This window comes from Ogataea polymorpha (genome assembly GCF_001664045.1).
Source record: "Ogataea polymorpha strain NCYC 495 leu1.1 chromosome Unknown OGAPOscaffold_1, whole genome shotgun sequence".
Lineage (NCBI taxonomy): Eukaryota > Fungi > Ascomycota > Pichiomycetes > Pichiales > Pichiaceae > Ogataea > Ogataea polymorpha.
Genome location: NW_017264698.1, coordinates 1,092,389 through 1,102,117, shown reverse-complemented (window position 1 = coordinate 1,102,117; position 9,729 = coordinate 1,092,389). Strand labels below are relative to the sequence as shown.

The 9,729-nt window shown below is 46.7% G+C and overlaps 4 protein-coding genes across 4 annotated transcripts; 1 reads left to right on the top strand and 3 right to left on the bottom strand.

The window, feature by feature from the left end:
* Nucleotides 1-2,537: 2,537 nt before the first annotated feature.
* Nucleotides 2,538-4,810, bottom strand: OGAPODRAFT_81233 (uncharacterized protein; the record flags this gene model as incomplete). The annotated part of the gene is made up of 2 exons (XM_018356500.1): nucleotides 2,538-4,593; nucleotides 4,783-4,810. 2 exons carry the CDS (start codon nucleotides 4,808-4,810, stop codon nucleotides 2,582-2,584), a joined length of 2,040 nt encoding a protein of 679 aa, XP_018213378.1. The 3' UTR covers nucleotides 2,538-2,581.
* OGAPODRAFT_81232 (uncharacterized protein) lies at nucleotides 4,809-6,404 on the top strand (the record flags this gene model as incomplete). Its single annotated transcript, XM_018356499.1, has 1 exon — nucleotides 4,809-6,404. The coding sequence occupies one exon, from the start codon at nucleotides 4,809-4,811 to the stop codon at nucleotides 5,538-5,540; it is 732 nt and encodes a 243-aa protein (XP_018213377.1). The 3' UTR covers nucleotides 5,541-6,404.
* Nucleotides 4,830-6,427, bottom strand: OGAPODRAFT_15353 (inorganic pyrophosphatase). The gene has a single exon (XM_018353679.1). The coding sequence runs from the start codon at nucleotides 6,392-6,394 to the stop codon at nucleotides 5,549-5,551; it is 846 nt and encodes a 281-aa protein (XP_018213376.1). The 5' UTR covers nucleotides 6,395-6,427; the 3' UTR covers nucleotides 4,830-5,548.
* A 79-nt stretch (nucleotides 6,428-6,506) lies between these two features.
* OGAPODRAFT_84854 (uncharacterized protein) lies at nucleotides 6,507-9,266 on the bottom strand. The gene has a single exon (XM_018356779.1). The coding sequence runs from the start codon at nucleotides 9,245-9,247 to the stop codon at nucleotides 6,575-6,577; it is 2,673 nt and encodes an 890-aa protein (XP_018213375.1). The 5' UTR covers nucleotides 9,248-9,266; the 3' UTR covers nucleotides 6,507-6,574.
* Between the last annotated feature and the right edge of the window lie 463 nt (nucleotides 9,267-9,729).

The following is a 9,729-nucleotide window of genomic DNA, read 5'->3' as shown; positions in this document are numbered from 1 at the left end:
AAATGTAAACGCTTGCACGTGTTTCCACTTGGCCATCATCCTCGAGACTAGGCGAGAGCTCCAGATACTTGTAGCATTTCTCAGCGAACTGACGAATAAATTCTCCAAATGAAGATGAGCTCGACTTGAGAGCTTCCAGCTCAATGTCAGGATCAAATATAAACTGGTCAGGTATATCTTCACCGTAATATAGTTGGCGCGGAGCATTTTTGTAATACTTTGCCTCCAAATATGCCAGGTGCTGCGTTGTAAAGTCTAGTGCCACAAGCCCTCCGTCACCTTGGCCCTGGCTCAAATCCGAAATAGGCACAACAGCAGCAACGGATTTGATAAATTCCAGAGTAAGAATTGTTTTTTCAGGATCATTGGAGTCGATACCGGGAACAAGCATCGATAAAAGTCTCGGGATGTGGACACGGTAAACAGGCAATTGAGCCATGTATCTTACCAAAACTGTCAGCTCGTGGAGAACCACATTGATTCTGTGAGTAGAGTTGACAGACTCAAAAGAATTATAAATGTCCAATAAAACGTCGTCCAGTATTTTCTTCGGGTTAATGAAAGCTAGTATTTCCAAAGCAGTGATATACCTCTTTCTCTGCGAAACAGACTTTGATTGGACTCCAAAGTGTATTAGGGGCAACAGCATGTCAATAAATTGCTCTGTGATCTGAGGCGAGAGCTTGACGTCTTCCGGCAGTTTAGAGTAATCATCCAAGTATGAATATCGAAGCGATTTGTCCTCGTTTTCCTCCAAAAGTCGAATGTGGTACACAACAGCCATTCTCTTCACAGCCTGGGATAAAATAACAGACCATCCGCCTGAATTCGATGGGTGAACCAGAGTGTGCAAAGCTCCCCAAAATGTTTTGAGCAAATCCATGACACCATCTTTTTCGAGCGCGTGTTTCGAGGTCATGGAATTGATAATCATTTCAATCAATAGCTTGATGTACTGTGAATTTCTCTCATCTTTTCTAAACGATCTGGAGGTCAATAACAATTGGTTCATAATGAACTTAAACTGCTCCTCGGTGAAAATACCGTATTTGCCCATGATAACAAAACTGGGATCGCTCGATTGAACCTTTAACACCTTATCAGATATATTGGCAATGACATTTAGCAGAGAGGTAATTTCTGGAGTAAGACGTTGAGACGTCCAACATGAGAAGAAGAACGGCAAGTAGTATCTGATATCTCTTTCGTCATAAAAGACACGTCCTTCTTTGACGATGGGCTTCTCAAGCACAATTGGAACCAGCACTGCCATTTGAACGAAAGAGATGGATACCGACTGGTTATTGTATCTGGACATGATCTTCTCCATAATCTGAGGAACGCTATTCTCGTCGAAAAAAACGTTGACCTTACCAGCAAACTTGACCAGGTGGCCAAACCTGCGGTCGTCACTGAAATGAGAGGAGCCACTTGCATCAGGCATGATGCTGTTAAGTTCTTCATACAATGGCTTCCAATCCAGGCGGAGACCCTTCTCGTACAATATGTCCTTCTCTTTCAATAAGAGGAAGACGACATTCACGTAAAACGGTATGTTGATCTCCTGTCCTCGAGAGAGGATCACAGCGTAAAAAACCTTGACCAGGGCAATGTTCAACGATGCAGGAATTACAAGACCCATTCTAAGCAGGTTCTTGAGCTCTTTGGTCCAATGTTTGAGGCTGATAATAGCTGCAGATTTGATATGAACATTCGGCACCGGTGTTGATGCAAATTGCTCACCTTCCGCGTCTGAAGGATAACTTTCATCGTAGTCCTCGTAAAATTCATCTTCATCGCTCCCTGCATCTTCGCGCTCGCTTTCAGTTTGGTTCAGAGTCTCATAACAATCTTCTTCGTGCTCCGTCGTTTCATCGTTGTTGCTGTGACTAAGTAACGCGGATTTTGCTTTTTCGAGATCAGAAACACTGATGCTCAGATTCCCTTTGAGATCTTCGCTCTCAATGGCAATGTACAAATGCTTCACTATGTGACTCAAGTACTGGTACTGATCTCTAATGCTCTCTGTCTTGTATGGGAGCAGCTTTTTTGGGTTGAGATCCTTTTCGACTCTGGTAGCGAAAAATGGCGATTTATCGTCCAATTGAAGCCTAATGGTCTCATCGTCGTCGTAAGGAACGTCCAAGCCATAGTTGACGAGTGTTTCGTTATCATCAAATGTCTCATATGGCTTAGAAAGTCCCGGAACGCTTGTATTCTTCCTGCTGTCAGGAAACACGTGATGCATAGAGGAATTTACGCGGTTCATATTCGATGCTGAGACGGACCGTGAAAGAGGAGAACTCTCCCGAGGAGAGTTCATGAGATAACTCCTTATTTTACTATAGTCTGCCATTTTGCAAGCTGTAGTTTGAGGTTTCGTGCAATTGAGAAACGAAAAAACAGCAGAATATATCCAGTGCTAGTGAGTAATCACTTTACGGATGTCAATTGCGCAAGAGCACTTTTTTAGTTTCAGTAGCTTGGAGTTCTGACACTTCGAATGGCGAAAAAAAATCGCCCTTGGATCTGATGTATATTTTTTTTATCTTATGTAAATGCTTATCAAAAAAACAGTTTTTCAGCCCCCGATACCAGCACTGAATGCGGTGGCCCAAAGACGGGACATTCCGTTGTCGAGCCATTTGTATTGGAAATTTGGGGCTGCAAAGAACTCGTAGGACGATTTTGGGTCGAACAGAGCCCTGTTCAACATCAGAATGCCTTTCCAACCGTCGTCCAGGCTACCAACCACGGAGCTTAGCTGCTCATTCCATTCTTCCTCGACAAACTGCGGATCCCGGAAATATGACGACATTGGGGTGATTGGAAGCATGTGGATCCCGTGGATGTACTCTTTGTTCAATCCAAAGTACGTGGCATGGTCGATTTTGTTCTCAAACAGTATACCCGAAACTTTGTTGGCCTTAAAGTTCGGAGGAACAACAGTATTGTCCGACCTGTACAACATGTACATGTTTATGGCTCGCTTTTCGATTCCCAAGATAAGTGACGCGAGCTTTTCCAATTGGCTGTTGCCGGTAATTAGACCCCAGAGTTTTATTCCGTAGTAGCAATGGTAGTCTTCGCTGCTACTTTCTTCGTCTTTTCCATCTCCATGAGCAAAAAGACCATTGGCAAAGCTGTGGCCGTTGAAGAAGTCGAAACAGCGAAACACAGGGAAATAAGAGTCCTCCTTGCTCGGGTTGGCAACGTCTCTGATCAGTGTGTCAACCCAGGCTCTCGAAAACTTAAGGAAGGAGCCGTCTCCGTAGGATTGATCAGCCAGAGCCACAAGCGCGGCCGCGTGGATATGGTATCCGTAGTGGAAGTGATGGTCGTTGTAGAAGCAGTTTCCAAAGTCGACATAGAAGTTCCCGTCGTTCAGACCGCCGGTGGATACCACTCCTTTCCAGTTTGTCTCGTAGACCAAGGGAGCCTGCTGCTGATTGGATATAAATCTATGGAAGGCACGTTTCATCTTGTCAAGCTGTTTTCTGGCAAGTTGGGCATCTTTCAGAACAAACGCCACCACGTACAGCATGAACGCTCCTTTGTCTAGGATTTTACCCGCAGTGTACATGGAGTCGGTGTTGGAGGCATTGACAACATCGAAAGAGTCGACTTCCTCGTTTGCAATCTGTCTGATACAGTCCAGTCTGTCCTGGGAGTAGCCAGTGAAGCCGTGCAGCTGAGACCAGGGCTCGAATTGGACCTCTGCCGGAGGCAACTCCTCGTTCATGACAAACTGCTTCGTCAAATAGGCTTTCATCGGGCCCTTACATGTGGAGTCCAGAGTCATGTTGACGGCTTCTGAAGCGGTTGATTGGTCAAAGACAGCGTACTGGTGCGGTAGGGCCCATTGGATGGTTTTCCCGCTGGCAGAGCGACCGTTCAACTTGTAGTCGAAACAGTACCGTCCAACGCTATCAGCACTACCCGAAAGTGTCATATCATCCACGTAAGCCCCTGCCGCAGCGTCGTATGGTTGTTCGTCACCGCACAGTTTAGCAATCTGGACGAGTCCAGGCGTCGTTCCGACAACTGTGTACGCATCGGCCAGTTGTAGGTCTCCCGAGGAATAGATCACCCAGTTTGTCTGATCAAACAGCGTAACAACATACTTTTTGAGCTCTGAGCCCTGTTTCTGCTGGAAGTTCTGTAGTCCAACCTTGCTCTTGATCATAGGGCTAAGACCATCGTAAACTGCCGTCACAAACCCCATCCCCTGAACCAACTTGACAGACATGCTTTTGCCGGAATAATCAAACCTGACACCGCAACTGAACCGCTCACACTCGCCGACCAGCAGCTCGTGGCCATGCTGAAGTTGCTGTGAGGTCAAGAGCAAAGAGCAAATGCCAACCGGACTGAAAAAATACTTGACAGGGTTGGCATTCGGGTCGTCACCAAACACTTTCTGGGAGCTGGCGGTGTGCGAAATTCCGAGGCCGACGTAGTCCGGATCCTTACTGTACCACACGCTGTATGGATGTGTCCACACCGGAAGCGTTTGTTCGCCCACTAGCAAGTTTCCATAGAAGTTGTTTGTCTGGACTGGCTTGTCCTGCTTGTAGAATTTGGGGAGCGGCACTGGATGGACAGATCCGCAGGGAACGGCCGGAGGATCGCAGGAGACGGGAACAAACAGGCTGTTGGAATCTTTTTGATCCTTCTGCACCGCAGTCTGCTGTCCTTGGTAGTCGCGTGGTGGAATTGGTGGAGGAGGCATTGCAAGAGAACTTCCACGGCTGTGCAATTGCATATTAATATTTCGCGCACAGCCTAAAATATAGCAGAAAATTCTCATGAGTCAGGTAGTGAAGATCTGTGGACTCAGGTCTGTCGTTGAGGCTCAAGTGGCAGCTGACAGCGGGGCGCATCTGTTGGGAGTAATTGTGGTACCAAATAGAGCAAGAACTGTGGACCCTGAGCAGGCGAGACAGATAAGCAGGCTGTGCCGGGCGAGACGGCGATCGCTCGGGCGTGAGTTTGTGGACCCCAAAAAGCTGCTCGAGCATGTACGAAAATCTGATTCCGAGGGGCCTGAGTGGTTTCGGCAGTGTGCGCAGCTGATTACTGAAAACGGGCCGTATTTGGTCGGGGTATTCAGAAACCAGCCTTTAAACGAGGTCATGAAGCTCTCGCAGGATCTGGAGCTAGATTTCGTGCAGCTACACGGGTCGGAGGATTTTCCGCTCTACATCAATCATCTCGATCTGCCCGTGATCGCCAGATACGTGCTTAACAAGCCCAACATTGCAGAGGCTACCAGAACACATCTACATATACTTCCGTTGCTGGACTCAGAGCTCGGAGGTGAGGGCAAGGTCATCAATTGGGACGACGCTGAAGAGTTCAGCAAGCAATATCAGGGCGTCTACCTGCTGGCAGGCGGTCTCAAGCCCGAAAACGTGCGCCTGGCGTTGTCGGTGCAAGGATGTTTAGGAGTAGACGTGAGCGGCGGAGTGGAAACGGACGGGGTGAAGGATCTCGATAAAATTAGGCATTTCATCGCCACTGCCAACTATATAGAGTGACTATGTAACTAACCAGAGATGAAGAACCACTTATCAATCGACTTGTCGATAGGAGCAGCCGGCTTAGGGTCGGCAGCAGGAATGCCAGCGTCTGCGGTGGTAGCACTGTTGTTCAAGGTGGTGTTGGTGAGTTCGATGTCCTTGACAGAGCTCTCGCCAGCAATCAGCTTCTTCCAGGAGTTGTTGCACTCAGCAATGACCTCCTCGGCGTATTTCTTGTTCTTACACTCACCAGAGAAAGCAAACTGGTTTTCTGGCTTTCCATCAGGGATCTTGTAAATTCTGAACCACTCGTTGGTAGCTCTCAAAAGACCTGGCAAGTGCTTCTCAACATCCTCGATGTCGTTCAATTTAGGAGCCAATGGGTCGTTGACGTCGATGACGATCACCTTCCAGTCGGTCTCGCCCTCGTCAAGAAGAGCCATCACACCCAAAACCTTGACCTGCTTGACCTGGCCCGGGTATGAGACAGCCTCACCGATCTCGCAAACGTCCAGTGGGTCGTTGTCACCAGCGGCTCTGGTCTCTGGGTGGACCGTAGTAGGATCCTCCCAGGTCTGTGGGAAGGCACCATAGTTATGGATGTAACCGTGGTGAGGGAAACAGTTTCTCACAAATCTCAATTTGCCCTTCTTGGTGTCCTGGATGATCGGGTTTAGCTTTTGCTCCTTGGAAATTTCAAGTTTGGCGTTGGTCCATCTTGGAACCTCAACAACCATGTTCAAAATTTGCTTGCTCTCGTCAGCATACAATGGAATGTCGTGGAATGGCGAGATTGGCTTTCCGTCCTTCTCAAGGTACACTTTGTAGTCCAAGGTGTTGGCAGCACCAATTTGTCTCACAGAGTATGTCATTCTTAGTGTCGAATTTTTACAACTTGTCTTTTTCTCGAACAAGCACTGTCAACGACGAAGCTACACCTCACACCAGCAGCAAGGCATTAAAATCAAATTTCAATTACTCCCCATTAATACACATAGCGAGATTAGAAACATTAAATCTCAGCAACACAAAGAAAGTTAACTGTGGCGTCATCAGACTTTCTGGATATCTTCATAGTCTGGTGGCGGACCAGTGTACCTGTTCTTTCCGTTGTCTTCCACAACGGCGTTCTCATCGCTGATCAGCAGCTTTCCCTGGCAACGCTCCACAAAGCTTCTGCTCAGGCCCTGACTGTCACGTGCAATCCACAAGTATGGCTCATCCACCGAGGCAGCTGGGTCTTTAAACGTCAGACCCTGGTCAGGAACTGGGTCTTGCCACGAGACAGGAAGAATTGACCTCACGTAGTTGAAGCTCAAGTACGTTCTTGGCTTGAAGTATCTGTTCACGTATCCCTTCACGTAAGACGCACTAGCATAGCGTTTAACATCAAATTTATTGACCTGCTCTTCGGTAACGTTAGCCTGGTTGAATGGCCTCTCTTCGTTGTCCAGGGTTCCGATTTTCTCCAAGTCGGTGGCAGCAGTATGGCTGTCGCTCGCCAACGAGTGCTGCTTCGCACCTCCGCCGTACTCAGAGAACTTAGAGGAATCAGAGCCGTCAGCGACAAAGTAAGTCTCGCCCTCTTCCTGGATTTGACGCAGACCTTGGTCGCTCATTGGATATGCACCCGTAATTCCTCCGTTGGCCTCTTTCATAGCTCCGATTGGAACGGTGTCAAGAAGCGGCTCAAACTTCCATTTGCAATAGAGATGGGCAGCAACGGTAACGGCCAGCATGAGTGCCTCCAGAACCACACATGGCCAGTTCTTTGGCATGACAAACAGGGCAATCAAACAGAGCTCGGCAAGGTACAAGCCAACAAAGACTTCGAACAGGGCTAGAGGGTAGTTGCGGCCTCTGTTGTCAACATTGCGATCGAGAACGTAGTTCAAGTTGTAAAGGTATGCAATGTAAATGAGAGAGTAGGCGATGCTAGTGAAGGCAATAATAATCGGCGAGATGATTGAATAAACAAGCATAATGACCGTGAAAAGACCGAAAGCAGCGTATGTGGTACCCCACGATGGAGTTCCCAAGGTATTGTAGCGGTTCCACTTCTTTCTTGGGGTGCCATCAAGAAACCTTCCAAGGAAAAAGGAGAGAATCAAACCAACGATTTGGGCCAAAGCACCAGAACTGATCGACAGCCCTTGCAGCAACATGTACGAAATGTAGAAGTTGGCAGCAGCTGGTAATTTTTGACCGAGCAAAGGCATAGCACTAGATGGATCCATAATCACATCAGAAACAGAAGAGGCAGCAGCAGAGGTACAGGTCGCAACCAAAAAAACCTGAACCACTTGGAAGCCGTAGTACCATTGCTGAGTCCAGAAGTCAACACCTTGAACTGTCATCTGTCCACTTAGTTTACCCATCTTTCTGATGAATGGTGGAAGCAACATCATCAGCACGGCAAGAGCAATGGTTGGGAGCAAAGCGGTGATGATACCCATAAGAGCCGTAGGCATGTTGTTGATGAAGCGCAAGAAATGCACTTTTTCAGTCAAGTAGTTGATATTGGAAATAGCACCGACAACGGCAACCGGAATGGCCCAGAAAATGATTGTTAAGGTCAAAATCGCAATTGCAATAGACCGCTTTCCTGCTCTCACCTTGGCCGTAAGACCGGAGTTTTCCCAAACAACATCGTCAGGAGTAATGGAGGTGAATCTTCTCGAGTATTTGAGCTCTTTTGAGTATGGAACACCTTGGTATGCTCTTTGCAACTCCAAGTGGTTGGCAAACTCAATGAACACAGACCCAGTCTTCTTAAAACCGTCCGGGTATTTCAATTGTTCATCGTTAATTTTCTTGTTGTACTCGCCAACCTCGTCAATACCAGTAGTGAACAGAGCCTTTTTCTTTCCGAAGAATGGAATTTTAGAATCCTTGTAAGTTGGAAGCTTCTTTTCTGGAATGTAGGAGGTAATTTCGTTGGCTGGCTCGGGAACTGGCTTGTTCTTTTTCAAAGCCTTAGCTCTAAGCTTTATGGCCTTACCAACAACCTTCACAATGCTGTTCTCAAGCTTATCAGAAAGTTTGGTTCTCTTCTTGACAAGCTCTTGCAGCTCTTTGGTATCTCTTGTGTACCAAACGTTCACAGCAGCTGGGAACAGTCTGTGCAAAGTGTCCTCGTCTAGCATTGAATCTGGAACATTGTCAATAAACAGGGTCTTGGAAGAAATCAAGGACGAGTACAGTGGAGTGGTCTGCAAAGCGTGTCTGAAACTAGTGTAGTAGATCAACTCTTTGTAAATTGTGTAAATGACAAGGCCGAAAAACAACCAAGAGCAAAACACATGGGCAAAGGATCTCCATCTTCCAGCGTTATTCGCGTACGAAATGATATCAAACCCTTGCTGGTTAGCACCTCCAGTGGCGTTGACGGAAAACAAGACTGGCCATATGAATAAAGCGCCGACAATTCCTAACGACGAGAAGGTTAATATGTAGCGCAGGAAAAAGTAGCCGTCAACACCACTCTTCTCAATGACGTATGACTCTGGTTTGGAGAGAATGAAGCTTATCCAAGCAAACGCGCCTCTAGGCTGCGGATCTGCCCTGAGTCTGCTAGGAACAGTGTCAACCGTTGATCTTGGCTGATACACTCTTTTGAACTTGTCCTTGCAGACAACAAAAATTGTAATGAAAACAGCGAAAATAATCAAGTTCAAAATCAGTGCAGACACAAAGGCCGATACGGACGAACTTGATTGAGCCATGACTGTTGGAGAGAAGTTGAACTAAATTAAGCGAAAAAAAGATTGCTATGGATTTGTATGAAAATATATAGGAAGGTTTTGTTATTGATTTTACTGCTAGCCTACCAGCCACCTTGTTGAAATCTCATGTTCTATTGTTGTTAAAAATTCAAGTATCTCAATAGCTGCTTTGCATGGCTCTAAAACGGAAACCATGCAGAAACTACGCAGCAATACTTTTGTTCTGAAATTCACAAGTAGTTCGCAAACAAGGATGTGAGATAATAGGAAGGTCGCCTGACGCCTGGACACCGGTTTGCACCAAATTTTCTGCATAGCCACTCAATTTATGCAAGGAAGTAGTTTTTTTTTGAAAAGATTTCCCATGCATAATAGTCATAAACATTGTAGAAAAACTGTCAGGGACGCCTTTTAGAGGACTAAACTTTCCATTCCTATTGCAATAACAGGCAGACGTTTGCATTCGAGCCCCTCTCTATTGC

Coding starts and splice junctions, on each gene's coding strand:
- OGAPODRAFT_15353 (XM_018353679.1), bottom strand. CDS start 6,394: ATGACATACTCTGTGAGACAAATTGGTGCTGCCAACACCTTGGACTAC.
- OGAPODRAFT_84854 (XM_018356779.1), bottom strand. CDS start 9,247: ATGGCTCAATCAAGTTCGTCCGTATCGGCCTTTGTGTCTGCACTGATT.